Source organism: Aspergillus eucalypticola, assembly GCF_003184535.1.
Source record: "Aspergillus eucalypticola CBS 122712 chromosome Unknown BO83scaffold_1, whole genome shotgun sequence".
Classification (NCBI taxonomy): Eukaryota; Fungi; Ascomycota; class Eurotiomycetes; order Eurotiales; family Aspergillaceae; genus Aspergillus; species Aspergillus eucalypticola.
The window spans coordinates 834,274-853,036 of record NW_020290275.1 but is presented as its reverse complement, the minus strand read 5'-3'; the positions used below and the strand labels follow the sequence as shown (position 1 = coordinate 853,036).

Here is an 18,763-nt window from a genome sequence, read left to right as displayed (position 1 = left end):
ACTGACAGGGCGGAATGCCACGACGGGCGTTGGCTGGGAAAAATCAGAGATCGAGCATTCAACAATCAAACTAACGAAATTTACTTTAACCTTGGCGTATGGGTACATTCCTTGATGCCTAGGGAGCATACGCCTCTCAGACCAGGTCTAGGAAAGGTAACCGTGATATGGAGAGAAAGCCACAGAGTCAAGTCAAGGACCATGAGACACTCGAAGCCCGGTCGCAAAGCTGGTCGGACAGTATTCAACTTTTGTCCTTTGATCAGAAGGTGAAGGAGGAGAAAGTACGTAGTTTCTTGGGGAAGTATATGAGGCATGGGGGGATGCAGCAGTAAACCATCGATGCTCCACTTGTTCTTGGTTTACCCGCATCTTGCAAACAGAACAGCGACAAAGCAACTCAACAACTACCATCACCCGTCCTTCCACTCTCCCTCTTCTCTCCTCTCCCTTCAAAACCAACTACTAGTTTTTTATCTGTTCACACTAGTAATTCGTCCACGACACACCATCAACAATCAATCAATCAATCAATCAATCATTTGGCCCTCCATCGGTTATGCAAACTATTTTCGATTAATCAATCTGCCCCCCTTCATCAGCTGTCTTAATCATCCGGCTGCAGTAAGCTTCCATCTCCCCTGCACATACCCGCCCGACTTCAGGCAGATGGCGCTCTGCATGCACCACGGCTTGCAGAGCCCGAGGATGGTGCATTCCACCCCCCTCAACCCTACATTCCCCGTGCTATGTTTTCGTTATGCCTCGAGGTCTGGGATCAGACACCACAACAATTGACCATTGTGCAGATCGACGCCTCGTAATACCTCCGTTGGCACTTGTTCCAGCCCGCCAGTGTTCGTCTGGTATCCTTCTGCACCGGGGCCGGAGTTTTGCCCGGGCCTGAGATTCCTACTGGCTGAGACCGGAATCTATACTCGACCTAGGTGAGCTATTTCACTGCTATTTGAGAAATGTCTTGTCCCGCTCGATCTTCTCCTGTTGTTTACTATCCTTTCCCATCCCTTCCTCATATACTGGAGCCTGTCTCTCGAGTGTTCCGTACACTCGAATAATATTGTATACGAAAGGAGACTTGGGAGATCCAAACTTGGATCGTTTCTTGGCTCCTACTATAATATTCTTCTTCTTAATGATTCCATTGCGGTCATTGTTACTGCTTTGTTGCATGTTTTGATCCTTCTCCTCAACCAACCCCACTGGCTGGTCACTTTAATACATATAAGCCTTTTGGCCTTGGGACGCGTGGCGGAGCTTGGACCGTCTACTACACATTTTATTTTCTTTTTTTTGTCCGAAAAACACGGCACAGATCTTCATAATGGAGAGGAAACACAGATGGGGCTCTTCATTCTTACTAATGTGGCTTCTAGCTGCAGAAGGAGTATACTCGGCGCCGAGACACTCTTCTTCAGCTGCGTCCTCGAGGACGCAATTTCCACCGGGTGCTGAAACTGAAAGAGTACTAGCGGGTACAAAAGGCGTAAGTGCCGAATGGCCAGACTATCATGGAGTTGGTTCTAATAACCATTTAGTTCTATCCGACCAGCCTTGAGCGCGAGGGCCATCCGGTGCGCCCAACCCCGACATCCACAGGGAAAAATAAAGACCCCTTGGGGCTTGATGGGCTGTTTGATGCCCTGGGAGATACCGCGAACCTCCCAAACGAATTACTGAGCGAGTTTCTACCGGGCTGGGATAAGAATTACCCAGTGACCGTACCGGTATCAGCATATAAACCGGCTAGTGCGGATACAACTACTTCAGCTACAAAACCACAAACGGAGCCAGAGACTTCTGAGACCTCCACGGCGGAAGCTCCTAGTCAGAACGCCCCAGAGGCTACAACCGACACTTCTCAAACCAGCAGTCAAGCATCCAGTACAACAACAAGCGCGACCCAGTCCTCAAGCTCAAGCTCAGCGAGCCAGGCCCAGCCCTCAAGCTCAGCAAGTCTGACCACGACCGCAAGTCAAACAACGCAAGCCGAGAATTCAATCACTTCATCTGTTGTGCAAGGTAAGACTTTCATTGGGTAAATGTCTTATAATTTCTAACATGCCTTGGCCTTAGCCTCAGTTACATCAATGTCTGGTCAGGACGTCTTTGTGCCATTGGCGACAGGTCCAATTCCGCAAACCATTACAGCGCGGAACGATCATCCTGTGCCTAAGAAAGGAATTGTATGTATTTCCGTGTTCAAGATGTCATAACTTCCCTAACAAACACAGGAAAATGTCACGACACCGATCGAGACAAACAAGTTCTACGCTGGACTCTTCCTAGGTTCACAGACCAATACTACTTTTACCCATCCCTATGGGGTGTCATGGGCGAAAGGAAGCGGGAATGCCCAAAGTTATGGAATGGCCATTTCCCACAACGAGGTTAATGTCGTTGCAAATGGCCCCACCAACACCAACATTCCTGGCAATCCCATCCAGTACTACATCAACCCTATTGGCATTCAGCATATGATTCTGTCGGCCACAGAACTGAATACCTCGACTGTGCTGACCGCGGAAAATCTTCTGCCATTCTCCGCTGACGCTGTTCTGAGTCCCACTCCCGGGTCAAGCCAAAGAATTACCATCCCTCTGGTGCAGGGAATGGGCTTCGTCACGGGCATGTACAACAACCTACAGCCCCTGATCCAGAGTGGTGTTTTCTTCAACAAAGTCGTCACGGCTTCCTCGCCCCGGATTGGCATCTACAAATACAAGGTGTCTCTGGCGGATGGAACAGAGTGGCTTGTTTATGCCATTCCTCAGGATGGAAAGGACCCGGATTTCCGCCTGGAATCTAACACCAACTTCCGTGGCCCAAGCGGGTGGTCTGGTACGATCCAAATCACCAAGAATCCAGCAGGTGCGTCTGGGGAGAAGCTGTTGGACGGCTCTAGCGGCGTCTTTGCTTTGGAAGCTGCTGTATCCGGGTCGGTTCTGAACGGTGCTGGTACATACAATCTGGCATTCGCCAAGACAGGGAAGCAGCTGCAAGAGACACCACTGCTCATGTATGCCCTGCCCCATCACGTCGAATCGTTTGACAACACTACCAAGGGCCGTATGACCAGTATCTCGCTCCGGACAACGACAAAGGGTAATGCAACTGCTGTTGTAGGAGAAACCTGGACGATGCTTGAACCGAACCTTCCGACCCAAATGGGCTTTGACCCGTGGACTGTATCGTCCGGTAACGTCAACAATCTGAGCGCTGCTGCCAAACAAGTCATCCTTTCTGTGGCGCCCACCGAGCTCAACCAAAGCATCGACCAACAGTCAGACCTGAATAGCATGTACTACAGTGGAAAGGCATTGAGCAAATTCGCGACCCTTATTTACACAGTGAATAAGCTAGGAGGTAACCCTGATCTGGCAGCCTCGGCCTTAGAGAACCTCAAGACCGCCTTTTCTCGCTTCATCGATAACAAGCAACAGTTCCCCTTGGTGTATGACAGCGTATGGAGGGGAGTGGTGTCCTCTGCCAGCTACGGAGGCGATTCTGGTGCTGACTTTGGAAACACTTACTACAATGACCACCACTTCCACTATGGATATTTTATCCATGCTGCTGCCATTATTGGGTCGCTTGATTCGACATGGCTTACGGATTCCAACAAGGCCTGGGTGAACATGCTTGTCCGCGACGCTGGAAACTCGGCCGCAAACGACCCGTACTTCCCCTTCTCGCGCTCATTCGATTGGTACCATGGGCACTCGTGGGCCAAGGGTTTGTTCGAGTCGTTTGACGGAAAGGACGAGGAATCAACATCGGAAGATACAATGTTCGCGTACGCCCTGAAGATGTGGGGCAAGACTATTGGCGATGCTAGCATGGAAGCCCGCGGCAACCTGATGCTGGGAATCCTCAGACGCAGCTTGCACAACTACTTCCTCATGGAGAGTGACAACAAGAATCAGCCTGCGAACTTTATCGCCAACAAGGTGACTGGCATTGTAGGTTTGGGTCTGCCCTTTACTTCGATCGTTGAGAACTGACATGTTTCAAAGCTGTTTGAGAACAAGGTTGATCACACTACCTACTTTGGTAACAACCTGGAGTACATCCAAGGGTATGCATGTCCTCTATGAGTTTATTCGTGCATCATGCTAATCTAGTCAAAGCATCCACATGCTGCCCCTTCTGCCTTCGTCTCCATATGTACGAAGCCAGAACTTTGTTCGCGAGGAGTGGAATGCACTCTTTTCGGCCAACGCCACCGACCCTGCGTCGAACGTCACCGGAGGATGGAAGGGTGTCTTGTACGCCAACCTGGCCCTGATTGACCCTGCATCTTCGTGGAACTTCTTCGCACAGTCCAGCTTCGATTACAGTTGGATTGATGGTGGAGCGTCACGCACATGGTATCTTGCATTTGCAGCGGGTCAGTATATCCCTCCTGACTCATTACTCAATAATGTTGCTAACAACGTCGCAGGCTTGGGCGGAGGTCCTGCTTAAGGAGGCAGCATAGCGATGATGCATTTGATATATTTAGTTTGGCATTTTTGATTGTTCAGGACTTCTTTCCTGGAAGATATGCAGCATGTGTTGCTGATATGTTTTGGCTGGCGCCGTCTACTATACCTGTTCATATATCCGACTATCCTGTGGACGTAGTGATATAGATGTTTATTAATGACTTGATCTACATTGGCATCGATAGCAAAGAAAGAAATTATCCTTGATTCTTAGCATCGTTGGAAGTTGTGCCTCTAATACCGACCGTAACATTTTACCCCGACTATCCCCAACACCGCCACTCAGCCGCGAAGCATAGCCCCGAACACCTTCGAAGGCTGTACAGCCTCATAACAAGCTTATCTCTCACGAACACAAAGTGAGATATGTCCCAATCACTCGGGATCTATCGACCCCGCACGTGGTGGGCTGCGTGACCTAGCTTAAACTACTAGTACTTAAGAAGTAGTTCTTATACTAGGCTGAGTGACTGGGGGAGAGGGAAGCTCGGATACGTATGATCTGATAAGTGAGACATCAAATCATCGCCGTGGCTTATACGTTCATCCTAGATAAGTAAATACTACATAAAGTTTGCTAAGAAGGCTGCCTGATGCGGAATGAAAGTAACCATACCTCCGTTCCTGTGGCTTGGGATGATTCTGCTTCTTTGAGGAATGTTACTTACTTGAACAAGCCACAGTAATTTATCTTTCTATCTCATTAAGAGGGAATGTCGAGGGGTTGGGTAGTAGCTCGATCATTCTGTATACCTTACCAATTCTATTTTATTTAGACTAGTTAATTAGTTAGCTAACTACCTAGTCTAGATAATCAACACCCTCAATCCATCTCGATAGACTAGGTACCACTTAGTACTATACTGAGAATCGAACAAAGTGCAAACACAGTAATCTGATTGGTAACTGCACCTCAACCGGTGAGTAACAGTGGGTCAAAACAGCAAGGGACGGGGACGGGAAAAAAGAGTGCACGGATCAAGTTGGGTCTTGCTCTTAAGTCTAAGTTCCGTGATCCATCTGGCAACAACATATTCCTTCGAGGCTTGAAGTTTAATTTCATTTCTCTTGGGTTTGAAGTAGTAAGTTGGTTAACGTAGCTGGATGGATGTCTCAGCCGCTTATTGATTCTGAATACTACACTGTGTAATGTGGCTGTAGTACCCAATCGAAGGGAAGTGCCGTTGGTCGGTACTACTTACTAGTACTTTGTAAATACTGTAGTTGTTGTAAATGGTAGGCTACCATGTTGTATACGAGCATCACAGTTACCCAAGTAGGGAAGTGATTAGTAGTTTAGTTACCTGACGCTGTAATAATGTCATAGTTGGTACTGAGTTTCAATGTTGGTCTCTCGTTTACTTGCTGTCACTCTTTGTCAAGAATATCTCCGGGCTTTCCAATATTAGCAAATCCGGCAGCATGTCATGTTGGAAGTTAACAACGTGTTGCGAACTCTGTGGGATGGTCGATCGATTCCATGTTGACTGAACTCAGAATTTTGTTGTTAAATCTCCCACTCTTCAAAACCCGACAACCAGCTCATAAATCTTAAACGCAGTCAAAACCAGCTACTTCATGGTCCAGAACTTTGTGTGAGTAGCGAACGAATGAGCATGTTACGTCAAAGGGGGGCCATGCCCCTGAGGGTGGGCCTGATCGTGGCAGTGCAAAATGCATAGTAAACTAGTGAGTGGGTTTTTCCAACCCTCATCCGGTGTCACGGCAGTCCAGGAACATGGTATGTTTGATCAGTAGTGATTTATTCATGATGAGGGACTCTGACATAGTGGGGATTATTTTATTGAGGAAGGATGCTATGTAAGTAGGTAGAATTATCATGCTGACTTCTTTTTTAATTTAGTGCACTGCATTAGGTATCAAGTTGAAGAACATGGAGATTCAAGTGATTAAAGGTGGCTGGAGCTGGAAGCATCAGACCCACCCGGATTAGTCCGGGAGCTCTCGTCACAAACAGCCGATTCCTGCTGCTGCTTTCTGGGAAAAAAAAAAAAAAGAAGCTCAGGCTCTATCGATCTATCCTCTGCATTAGTCGACATCACTATTACCCGGCATGGAGAAGCTGGTCCGCACGCTGATGTCTATCACTCTTTCCACCCAGTAAACACCCAATAATCCCAACTTTTCAGTCCTTCCTTTCCAAACTTTCCTTCTTCTTTAAGTACTACTTACTCTTCCCCCCAAATCGCATTCCCCGGTCGGCTTCGGGCAGTATCCTCTGGTCCCAATCGTCTCCCGCGAAGTGGTCAACGTCATCGTCATCCAACTCCCATCATTCTCTCGTTTAAAAGTACCCTTCCTGCCCAGAGAGTTAAGTTAAAAAAGATTTCTAACCCGTCCCAGGTAGCATTACGACTGTCAGTCACTACGCGTACTTACTTTATTACTCTTCCTCAACTTAGCCCCCCCACACCCTGCCACAATCACACTGGGCAGCTTTCCACACTTTCCCCCCCCTCCATCAATCCCTGGAACGTTGGATGATCTGGATTGAGGCTGTGCAGCTGCCTCCCTCCTTTTGGTCCATCCCCTCAGTCTTTGGTCCACCAGAATTTCCTCATCAACCAATTACCACCGTCAGTGGAACATCCGGAATCGTGATCACTGCTTAGCGACTCTTTCGGCTACCACTAAAATTTGTACGGGTTGGAGTACGTAGCCACCATCTCTTGGCCCCTGTACCTTGCAAAACTCCCTTTCTTTGGTTCATTCATCACCCTGGAAAAAAGCTCAACGTGTGCACACGTCGCACGGTTCTAGCCATCCCTGATTCGCCGTGTCCAAGCTTGCAAGGTGGCTTGTGCTGTGATAATCCTTTGCTAAGCACAAGCAAAGTTCAGAAGAAAGCCTACCCACGCGACAAGCCACAACATCAGGCTTGCTCCATCCGATCACGGGGTGCTACATTGGCAACTGACTGTTCAATTCGATTAAGCCCCGTTTTCAAGAGTCGATTGGAAGAAACTATAGATCAGAAGACCCAGTCGCTCATATCGCTTATATCTCTCAACCCCCGTTTGTTGTGGTTCCAGATTGTCGCCACAGGACTGACATTTCCCAATGGGTAAGTGTTAGAGAGAGAACCATCGTTCCTTAGCACTCCTCATCCATGTTTCGAGTCCTGCTCCTACCTAATTCTTAATTCCGTTTCCCCACCTCAAGTTTCTTCACATCTACGTCCCTCTTATTCAGGTATCATTGTCCTTCCATTCGTTTGCTTTTACCTCTCTTGCTGGCTGGCTATGATCGGCACGGCTTGTTGTTTCTTCACGCACACTTAGTTCAGTATACTCTGTGGCAGTATATCCGGTCGTTCATAAGCTTTACACTTTCCCCACTCTTTGTTCGTTTAAACTACTTTGTCGTGTCAACTCGCCTTCCTTTCCTATTTGTTATTCTCACAACACCATCCGTGGCGAATGACGACCATTGCCAGCCTTTGTCTCATCTTTTCACATTTACCCGCCTCGTCCTATTAGGTGCTACGCTCGGTAGACTGGGCTAACAGAATTTCCAACGTGCTTTTACAGCGACCAACAATATCTTCAAGTCGTTTAGACGCTACTCCTGGGGCCCCAAACGGAGAATGACGGGCTTATCATCTGAAAATGGTTCCACGGAGCCTGATGAGAGAGCAGCATTGCTCGGCGACATTGCTCGCAGTAACTCCGGCCTCCGTCCGCGCCAGCAGAAGCAGCACTGGTCTCACTGGCCGAGGCGTGTGGCTCATTTGACCTGGTCGACTCTCGTTCGCGATTATGTCAATGTTCTGCTCATTTTCGTGCCACTCGGTATCGTCTCCGGTGCTCTCCATTGGGACAGCACGGTCATTTTCACCTTGAACTTCTTAGCAATCATCCCTCTGGCCTCTCTTCTGAGTTTCGCAACCGAAGAACTGGCAGCGACCATGGGCCAAGCCCTGGGAGGCTTGATGAATGCCACGTTTGGCAATGCTGTGGAGTTGATCGTATGTATCTCTCGCGAACTTTTTGTCTAATGAGTTGTAATGACCCGGCGCTGACAAGCATTGCCACGGTTAGGTCAGTATCATTGCTCTGAAAGACAACCAAATCCGCGTGGTCCAAGCCAGTATGCTTGGTAGCATCCTGTCCAACATTCTGCTCGTTCTCGGCTGCTGCTTCTTCGTCGGAGGTCTCAAGTACTCGCAGCAATCTTTCAATAGCACGGTAGCGTCGACAATGTCATCCCTGATGACGGTTTCATCTGCTTCGCTGATTATTCCCGCCACCCTTTACGCCTCTTTGAGTGGCTCCAACGATAAGGAGCAAAGACGTGACAACATCCTGATCCTCTCGCACGGAACTGCCATCATCCTTTTGGTTCTCTATGTGATGTACCTCTACTTCCAGCTCAAGTCGCATGCGGAGCTCTTCGAAGCAGCCAACGATGAGCTCAATGATACAGAGAACCAGGGCGGCGAAGTAGAAGAGGCTGAGGAGGAGGAGCACTTGCTCAGTCCGTGGGCGGCCACTGTTGCATTGATTGTCGTCACGGTCTTGGTTGCTATCTGCGCCGACTATCTGGTTGGAAGTATTGACAGCATTGTGACGAAGACTGGCATGAGTCGCACGTTCATCGGTCTGGTTCTCATTCCCATTGTTGGAAATGCCGCAGAGCATGTGACCGCTGTTGTTGTCGCCTGGAAAGGAAAAATGGATCTTGCCATTGGTGTTGCCATCGGAAGCAGTCTTCAGATCGCTCTGTTTGTCACGCCATTCCTGGTCATTCTTGGATGGATTATGAACGTGGAGATGACACTTCATTTCCATATCTTTGAGACCATGGCTTTCTTCATCTCTGGACTGGTCGTGACATTCCTGATCCAGGACGGAAAGTCGAATTACCTCGAGGGTGGACTGTGCTTAGGAATGTAAGTTGCTCTTATGCTACTATATTTTCACTCGCCTAGGAGCCTTTACTAACCCGTCACAGGTATCTAATTCTGGCAATTGCCTTCTACATCTACCCAGATGATATCAACGAAGACGCCCTGTTCAACCACTAAAATTGTTGTTTAATGGGTTGGGCACTTATTGAGCTGCTGCCTACTAGCATCTCCGCTCACTTTCTCATTTTCTATCTACTTCTTCCTCGTCTCTTCTCGAGGTTGTTTAACTCGAGTATATCGTTGTAACAAGCGAGCTAGCTTCCTCGGTTGGGCTTTGTACAGACATGCCCGGATGCTGTTCTAGGCATTTTTCACGTTTTACTATGGGAGGTTCTTTTGTGTTTCATTCAAGCTGCGGGTCAGTACCACTGTATGCCAGACGGGCTACAACAATGTGTTTCAATAGGCCAAGAGCCGAGTTTTCAAAAGTCGCCAATGACTTGGGTCCGTGCTGCAGACCGGAAAACGGGTTAATCAGGAATACCAAAACGCTTTTGTCAGATTTGCAATCATAGATAGGACATTCAACTTAATCTGTCGTAAGATGCAGATTTTCCGTATGAGTTCGTAGTAGATAATGCAATAGAAATCGTCACCCCGTCATCATCACTGTGGAGGCATTCCATCATGTCCGCAATCCAAGGAAATTCTTGGCAGTGGATGACTCAGCCGCGGATGTGGAGAGGAAAATCGTTCGCCGGCCTCCAAGGCAAGAGAGCCAGATTCGGGTCGATGTGACTTCCTCACCTGCCATCCTCCTTGACCTTGATTGTTCATTGAGGGCCTATATCACACCATGCCGCCGCGTCTCAACCTTTTCACCGCACGGGCGGTCCCCGTCCTTCGTCAGTCCGCCAACAGCTCGGCTGCTTCCCGACGCAGTTTTGCGACCATCCTCAACACCAACCGGCCTTGCGCGGCCTCGATTGGCCATGGCTTGAAGTCCGGCCTGTCGGCTTCCGTTCGGACACAGAGGAGGTGCAGCTCCTCGGGCTCTGATGGTCAGGATAGACCCAAGGGCCCGACCGAGGACCCTTTGCCCCATGTTAGCGAAGAGGCCGCGGAGGTCAGCAAGATCATGGATAAGAAGTGCGATGGTACCCCGGCCAGTCCTGAATTGGAACAGGGAACGCCTATTTCTGAGGTGCGTTGATCCATCTGGGATGCCGTGTTGTAGCTGTTGCTACTGCGGCTGCTTCTCCCGCGGTATATCTGGGTCTTTTATATTGACTATTATCTCCGCATAGATTCTGCAACGTGATAAAGAGGCCCTGAAGCATATGCCCAAGGTCATGCAAGACCAGATGAAGCGCCCCTCCGGTAGCCGTTCATTCTCGACGTCCGCTCGCCGCCTGCAGCCAGAACTTCAGGGAAAGGAATTCGATGATGCCTCGGCGTCGGTCGTTGCCAACATGATCTCCCAGGTCAACCAGCAGGCCACCGAACTGCACCCTGGACTCAAGTTCGAAGTGCCCGAGAACCTTCCCAAGACTGAGAACTTCCGCAAGAGATACGAGACGATAGTGGAGCAGTTCACTAAGCTGCTTATGCAAGATGGCAAGCTGAGCAAGGCTCAGAACGTACGTTTACTCTGCCAGGGGAACTTTCTCTTATTTGAGAGGATTTAGACTGACTGGTTTACTGGATTAGACTATGGCATTCATTCTGGATCACTTGCGCACTGCTCCTCCCCCGAACATCAACCCCCGGCGCCGCTTGCTCCCGGGCCCTCCCGCTCCTCAGCTCCCTCTTAACCCCGTCCTCTATCTCACCTTGATTGTCGACTCTGTCGCGCCTTTGCTCAAGCTCCGTCAACAGAAGGGTATCCTTGGTGGTGGTGTGTCTGTGCAGGTCCCTTCTCCTCTCGCTCTGAGACAGCGCCGGAGAACCGCGATCAAGTGGATCATCGATGCCTCTGACAAGCGTAAGGATAGTCTGTTTGGCCAGCGCGTGGCTAACGAGCTGGTTGCTGTTGCTGAGGGCCGCAGTGGAGTGTGGGAGAAGAGAGAGCAGGTGCACAAGCTTGGTGTGGCTGGCCGTTCTAACCTTGGATTGGTTGCGCGCCGGAGGTAGTGTACTTATTCTAGCTTACTTGCGTGAGGGATGGAGACAGAGAGAGAGAGAGAGAGAGAGAGTCCCATTTCTACTGTGATGATATCAGAGGGCGTTCGGCTACATTGTACCTATGATGGTATGCAGTAGGGGAGCTAGAGAGATGGATGGTTGGATGGTGTTGTATATTATCTTGAAACCTGTACCTCATTTTCTTTGACCGTTTTGAAAGCATTTGGATTAGAGAATTTACGCATAATTGATTCAAAGGAAATATCTGACTACTACTTAATACTGCTAGTTTATAGCCTAGTTGAAGTGAGAGTGAGTGATGCGACTAATGGAGTCCTCGACTTTGGCCACGAGCCAATGGCACGGGCGATGACTAACTAACAGCGCTAGTCGCGGCTGGGACCCTCTCCAATTCTGGCCAATTCTGGTCCCCGGAAAGCAGCTTATCTGTAGCTTCACCGATCCGCATTGCCTGCCTCCTCGCGATCTGTAGGATGCACTTCATTTCCTACAGGCATCTTTCCATTGGCGTGTTAAGCGGCATGCTTCATTGACAGCTGGATCGGGTGCAATCCCTGTTCTAGACGCGTGGGGAAGGAGAGTCTGACGCCGATCGGGTATAGTACTCAGTACTAACTATTCCTGCTGGCGTCCCGTGCTTCATCATTATTCGTCCTCCCGATAACGACCAACGCACTGCAGATAACTACCAGGCTAGTTATACACGACCATCAACTAGCTAGCGTTAGCGGCACGACCTGAGAACGTGGAACGTCGCCCATTCAACACCCTCGCACAAATACGCTGGACAGTCTCCGGCCGCTGTCTCTGCTGCCCCGCTCTTCCCTGTCTCTTTTCCTTCCTGTCCAACACCGTGTCGTCGAATGCCGGCGATCGAACCTGGGCACGCATCGCTTCTGCGAGGGGTGCCTCTCCCGACGATAACGACGTAACCCCAAGCGGCCAGTCCATCGAACTCGGCCAGTATCCTGACACACCTGCCACAACTGCCCGCCAGTCTCACGCGACTCTTCCTCCTACCCAGCTGACTGACCCAGGCTCTGACTTTCCTCCCTACCATCGTACAGACCACCGGGAAGGTCATCCTCAGAAGTCTACACCGCGGGACAAACCAGTTATCATCAAATATTGGATAGAAGCTCTTCGTCGTCACCCTCACCGCCACCAGACTAGCGGTTCTGCCGACAAGATGAAGTTCTCACATAGCATTCAGTTCAATGCGGTGCCGGACTGGAGTGCTTATTATCTGGCTTACAGCAATCTCAAGAAATTGTATGTCTACCCTCTCTCCCTCTCTCTTGTCCTCCGCCGGGGGAATTTTCTTCCTATATTGCGAATGTCACATTACACTCCGAGAGTGCATGTTACATTGGCGGAAATTCTGTCTGTTGAATGGATCCCTCTAACTGTTGTCCAATGTTCAGGATTTACTCCTTAGAACAGGAAGTGCATAGATCGGCCGGACATGACCATGTAGATGTTGAACAAGCGCCATTGTTAGATGGCGGCAGTCTGAACACTGATGCGATATTTCGTCGGGCTCTGGATGCAGAGTTGGAGAAGATCTGCTCGTTTTATCAATCCAAGGAGGCGGAGATATTTACAGAGGTCGAGGACGTCCTCAGAGATGCCGAGGAATATGCGCACAGGGCCGATACGATGAATGTCGATCCCATGAGTGATGCCATGGTCAAGGGTCGCACAGCCAGTTCAAGCTCCAGACAGCGGCCTGGGAGCATTGTTCGTCCGGTGCCATCGAACCAGGAACGGCGTCATAGCGCATTCAGTGAAACTCTGGCCGATGATGACGATGACGATGCAGACAGTGACGACGAACCCGCGCATCAATATCGACCGCAGTCGCATGGCGCTGAGTCTAGCAATCCGGATGGTAGTCGTACGGACGACATGAGGGACTCTGTGCTCTGGGGTGCCGATTCTCGGATTCTGGGCTACAGCGGTCCGTCCACGCACCGCGGGGGTGCACACGACGAGCACTTTTCAGATCCAATTGTCGTAGATCTCTACAACTCGGGGCTCTCGCTGAAGAAGCGGGCTGTTGCGACTTATGTTTCCATCTGTGGACTCAAGTCGTACATTCAGCTTAACAAGACCGGATTCTCCAAGGCGCTGAAGAAGTACGATAAGATCCTTGACCGCAATCTGCGTCGGGAGTACATGAATTCCGTCGTGTCTTTGACGTATCCATTCAAAGACTCTACCATGGAAAAGGTGGATGACAACATTCGCAAAGTCGAAGAGGTTTACGCGAATGTCGTCACCACCGGTAACATTCCCCTCGCCAAACGTGAACTCCGCCTGCACCTCAGGGAACATGTTGTTTGGGAGCGAAACACGGTTTGGAGAGAGATGATTGGTATCGAAAGGAAGGCCCAGGCTGCGAACGTCGGTATTCGCAGGACGCTTCTGGGCGGAGACGAGGATCCTTCCAAAGCTCGACGCCAGGGGGACGAGCAGGAAGTGGTGTCCAAGATGCTCAGGACGCCGTTTGGAGTCATCCGAATTCCACAATGGCTCTGTAGTTTGAGTCTCGTCACCCTTGTTCTCATCCTGCTTGTCTTTGGCATTTTGTTGTCCGTCCCGATAATGGAGAAGCCGGAACAGCAGAATTGTCTGGCCATGCTTGTTTTCGTCAGCTTGCTGTGGGCTACAGAGGTTGGTTCATTCCCTTACATCCTTCTTCAATAGCTAACCTTGGAGTCTGTCGCTGCAGGTTATTCCTCTATTCGTCACATCGCTACTCATTCCTTTCCTCGTCGTGATGCTCCGTATCATGTTATCCGACAACAAGCCCCACGAACGCTTAGGCGCGAAGGAAGCCACCGCCGCTGCTTTCAGCGCCATGTGGACGCCAGTCATCATGCTGCTGCTTGGAGGCTTCACCATCGCTGCAGCGCTGTCCAAGTACGATATTGCTCGTCGTATGGCCATGTTCGTCCTGAGTAAAGCCGGGTCCAATCCCAACATCTTGCTGCTCACCAACATGTTTGTGAGCATGTTTCTGAGTATGTGGATCAGCAATGTCGCCTCGCCGGTGCTCTGCTACTCGATCATCCAGCCTCTGTTGCGTAATCTGGCGCCCGATTCCAGCTTTGCCAAGTCCCTTGTTTTAGGTATTGCTTTGGCCGCCAACGTGGGCGGTGCCGCGTCGCCAATCGCGTCGCCTCAAAACATCATCGCTTTGCAGAATATTTATCCGAGCATGAGCTGGGGGACCTGGTTCTTCATCTCACTGCCAGTGTGCATTCTCTCCATTGTCGCGATCTGGATGCTTCTGGTGCTTACCTTCAAGCCTGGTCGCGAGACGGCCGTCGCCATCCGTCCCTTGAAAGACAAGTTTACAGGAGTTCAGTGGTTCATCAGTCTTGTCACGCTGTCAACCATTGCGTTGTGGTGTGGCAGTCACCAACTCGAGCATATTTTCGGAGACATGGGCGTTATCGCCATTATTCCGATGGTCCTGTTCTTCGGCACGGGTATCCTAAATAAAGAGGATTTCAACAACTTCCTCTGGACGATCATCATTCTGGCCGCTGGTGGTCTTTGCCTCGGAAAAGCCGTCACGTCCTCGGGTCTCCTTCACACCCTTGCGAATGCCATCCGCCTGCGGGTGGAGCACCTCAGTCTCTATGGTGTGCTGCTTGTGTTCTCCGCCCTCATCCTGGTCATTGCCACGTTCATCTCCCACACTGTGGCCGCCCTGATCATGCTCCCGCTTGTGCGACAGATCGGACTCGGCATGGATGACCCGCACCCGAACCTGCTCGTGATGGCGAGCGCATTGATGTGTTCGGTAGCCATGGCTCTGCCGACCAGTGGCTTCCCTAACATGAGTAAGTCGCCCTCCACTGACAATACCCAGATAAGTATGTATGTACTGACAACTCGCAGCGGCCATCATGACCGAGGTGCCCCAGACGGGTCAGCGGTATCTGCAAGTCCGTCATTTCTTCACCCGCGGTATCCCCGCCAGCTTGATGTCCTTTGCCGTGATTGTAACGGTAGGATACGGGCTGATGTACATTGCTGGACTGTGAGCAGTTATCACTGACATCTCACACTAATTGCTTTGCTATCTCTTTTGATTCATGTTATAAGTGGTGGAATGCGAAAGATAATAGGCCTGCTCTGAGTTGATTTAGCCACGCGGCGCGATCTGGTCTAGGCATGCTCATTTAGATGGTGCGTTTTTATGGTGGATGTTGCTTATGGTTATATTCGACGGATGATGGTACCGATTTACTTTCTTCTTTTTTTTCTTCTCGTTTGGCTAGATGATGAACGATAGAAATATACCAGATTTGAAGCTATAGAAGTAGGAGGAGTAGGCTATAGACTCAATTCATTTATCCTGTACTAGGAACTACTGACCATTGAATAGAAATGGTAGTATGATGGAAAGTACAGGTCTGTACAGCACAATTGACACAGAAAAGCAGCTCCTGCACCTGCTCATGCATAGCACAAGAAAAGAAAAGAAAAGAAAGAAGTAAGCAATATCATCATTCATCAATCGCGTTATGAAATGAAAAAGACAACCACAACCAGATCTAGACCGTATCAAGCAACAGTCAAATCATAAACATAACATAACATAGTAACATATGTATGATGAAGAAAACCACAAGTCGGTCAAGTAGTAATAGTTGTAGTAAGACGAAGGTATCGTATCAAAGCATCATCAAGATCCAACAGAGAGAAAGAGTATAGCAAGACACCGCGACCCATACACACACACATATGAGCGGAATAGTAACTTAAATAATGTCCAACGAGACTGACTTTTTCCTCAACAAGAAAATCCCAGTACTCTTCCTCAAAACACACTCAGTTCCTGTCCCGCACGAATTAGTCACGTATGTCCCAATATAAGAATGTATGTGTGTAATAGTGTAGTAGTAAAGTATATCGCTCGCTCGATTTCACGAACTGATGTATATCAGATAAATTATAGTAGGGTGGGTTATAATCAAGTTGCAACCCAGGGGCATGGCATCAAAGGGGAAGGAAGGAAAAATGGGGGAGAAGAAGGGGGATAAACATACAACAACCCAAGGGTAAGATCACCATGAATCTTAGCCTTCAACTGCACCTCAATATCCAGATTGAGATCAAGTCTCAACCTCAACTGCTCATCCTTGCCTTCCTTTTCTTCCCCGCCGCCGCCTCCACCGAGGATCCCGCCCACAGCTTTGCCCGCACTGCCTGTTACTCCGTTCAGTGCGTTGCCTGCTGTGTTTTGGACGAGATCACCGGCTTGGCCCACGCCGGGGAGGCCGCCCAGGGGTCCGCCGTCCTGGCCTTGTTGCTGTTGGGGGCGCTGGCGGCGCTGGCGGCGGGGGCGATCTACTTGTTGGTTGTTGTTATCCATGTCGGAGTATTCGTCTCTTTGGCGGAGTTTCTGGGGTGGTCGGGAGCGACGTTTACGGTCTTGGTTGGGTTGGGGGGCGCGTTGTTCTGGTTCTGGTTCTGGTTCGGAGTCGGAGGATTGGGGTTCTTGTTTGGGGGTTTGGTGTTTTCTTCTTCTTGGTCTTCTTGTTTGGGTTGGGTGTCTTGTTCTTGTTCTTCTTGAGGTTCTTGTTTAGGTTGAGGGTCTTCTTCTTTGTCCTCTTCTTTGGTCTTGTCTTCTGTGTCGTTATTGTCGTTGTCGGTGTTGGTGTTATCCTCAGGCTTCTGTTCTTGTTCTTCCTGATCACCAGTAGGAGGGTTCTCTTGTTGAGGGGAGGAAGGGGAAGAAGTAGGGTTGTTGTTCTCTCCTTCTTGGGAAGGGTTATTGGTAGAAGACTCAGGCTGCTTGGACTGATCAGACATGATGAAAGAAAGAGAAAGAGAAGAGGAAGGGAAATCAACGAGATCTAATACTTCAGCGGCGGTCTGGGGCACGGGGACGTACACTATATAGGGCTCGGCTGGACCGTCCAATGGCCGGGCAATATTTATAGATGCAGGTTGAAACTTACCCACGGAAATACGCAAGGGAGAGAGACTAGAGAGTAGAGAGCAGGGTGAAAGTAAAGATGAGGGAGGGGGGCGGAGGCGACGTCAGTCGATGTATGGAAAATAAAAGAAAAAAAGAAAAATATGGGGGGGGAGGATCAAGCCAGTATGTCATTTGTGCCACTCATCCTCCACCTTGCAGGCAAGATGAATGAATGAATGATGGATGACGATGATGATGATGATGACGTCGCGTGGATGGAGTCCCTAATACATCTTACTTACTAGTATCTTCACTTTTAATTTAGTACATCGGAGAAATTATTGGAGAGATCGTCGCACTTCGGCCGGGATCGCTTAAGGGCATCGTAATCTTCCTGGGATCATCTTCATCTTCTTGTCTGTGACTGGGCTGGATCCACTATACGACGTCAGTGCACTGACTGGGTTTAGTTGGTCCACCTGAAAGCCTGTCAGACTTTACTTGGTCCCCCCTCTCTATCTTTTCGATCTAGTCTACAGTAACTGTGTCTATTAGGTATTTTTTTTCTTTGTCTTTTTCTGCCTTTAAGTTGATGGCAAAGAACTATCCCGGGTATATGGCGACTCGGATACAGTTGCCGCGAGACTTTGAAGGGATAACCGTGGATGCTGGCCGAAGGTTTCTTGGATCACACGTTCGGCCGGCGGCAATGCAGACGAGGGTTCCATGGTCCAAATGTATCACAATCAGGGAATGAGTATCCGAAGTGTCGCGATGGAGGCATGTTATTGATGGTGACACAGACCCAACACCTACAGAGACAGAATAGAAATTAGACAATAGAAAAAAAGAGGGTCCGGGCAACGTGGACATCGATGACGATCACTGGCTCGACCGTCATCGGCTGACTTGAGGATCATCTCAGACACAATGCCGTTGACGATGATGATGATGCAGTCATGGTGGAAAGTCTTCAATTTTAATTAAACGAAGGGAAGAGCATCATTGGTGAAGGTGAAGTCGCCCAGCCGCTCCCTCCCTGCGCCCACAACGTCATCCTCCCATCCTCCAGCCCTGCACGTTCATTTCTCCACATCTCCAAACAAACGGCCATACATCATTTTCTGGTATTCGTTTCGTTTTGTTCTAGAGTTTAGGTTTTCCCTTCTTTTTCCCTCCGAAGTGTACTCCCTTTTTTCCCATTTTTGCCTGTTCAATTTACTACGATTATTCTCACTGTCTGTCTGTCTGTTGTGTCCGCACTCCGGCCGACTGACGAATTGCCCCATCCAGCAATCCTAG

General features: G+C 49.5%; 5 protein-coding genes across 5 annotated transcripts; 4 read left to right on the top strand and 1 right to left on the bottom strand.

Moving 5' to 3' along the window:
• Positions 1-215: 215 nt before the first annotated feature.
• Positions 216-1,070, top strand: BO83DRAFT_6992 (uncharacterized protein). The gene has a single exon (XM_025537544.1). The coding sequence runs from the start codon at positions 316-318 to the stop codon at positions 796-798; it is 483 nt and encodes a 160-aa protein (XP_025393305.1). The 5' UTR covers positions 216-315; the 3' UTR covers positions 799-1,070.
• Positions 1,068-4,485, top strand: BO83DRAFT_443000 (glucan endo-1,3-beta-D-glucosidase; the record flags this gene model as incomplete). Its single annotated transcript, XM_025536427.1, has 6 exons — positions 1,068-1,504; positions 1,557-2,040; positions 2,095-2,204; positions 2,253-3,980; positions 4,035-4,096; positions 4,143-4,485. Exons 1-6 carry the CDS (start codon positions 1,343-1,345, stop codon positions 4,483-4,485), a joined length of 2,889 nt encoding a protein of 962 aa, XP_025393304.1. The 5' UTR covers positions 1,068-1,342.
• A 3,627-nt stretch (positions 4,486-8,112) lies between these two features.
• On the top strand, positions 8,113-9,552 carry BO83DRAFT_422327 (calcium/proton exchanger; the record flags this gene model as incomplete). Its single annotated transcript, XM_025535035.1, has 3 exons — positions 8,113-8,493; positions 8,567-9,417; positions 9,480-9,552. The coding sequence occupies 3 exons, from the start codon at positions 8,113-8,115 to the stop codon at positions 9,550-9,552; spliced, it is 1,305 nt and encodes a 434-aa protein (XP_025393303.1).
• Positions 9,553-10,168: 616 nt separating this feature from the next.
• On the top strand, positions 10,169-15,578 carry BO83DRAFT_404710 (putative plasma membrane phosphate transporter Pho87; the record flags this gene model as incomplete). The annotated part of the gene is made up of 8 exons (XM_025533737.1): positions 10,169-10,579; positions 10,683-11,015; positions 11,086-11,504; positions 11,884-11,948; positions 12,243-12,792; positions 12,945-14,196; positions 14,255-15,374; positions 15,433-15,578. The coding sequence occupies exons 1-8, from the start codon at positions 10,232-10,234 to the stop codon at positions 15,576-15,578; spliced, it is 4,233 nt and encodes a 1,410-aa protein (XP_025393302.1). The 5' UTR covers positions 10,169-10,231.
• A 932-nt stretch (positions 15,579-16,510) lies between these two features.
• Positions 16,511-17,352, bottom strand: BO83DRAFT_384119 (uncharacterized protein; the record flags this gene model as incomplete). Its single annotated transcript, XM_025532575.1, has 2 exons — positions 16,511-16,942; positions 16,969-17,352. 2 exons carry the CDS (start codon positions 17,350-17,352, stop codon positions 16,511-16,513), a joined length of 816 nt encoding a protein of 271 aa, XP_025393301.1.
• Positions 17,353-18,763: the final 1,411 nt, after the last annotated feature.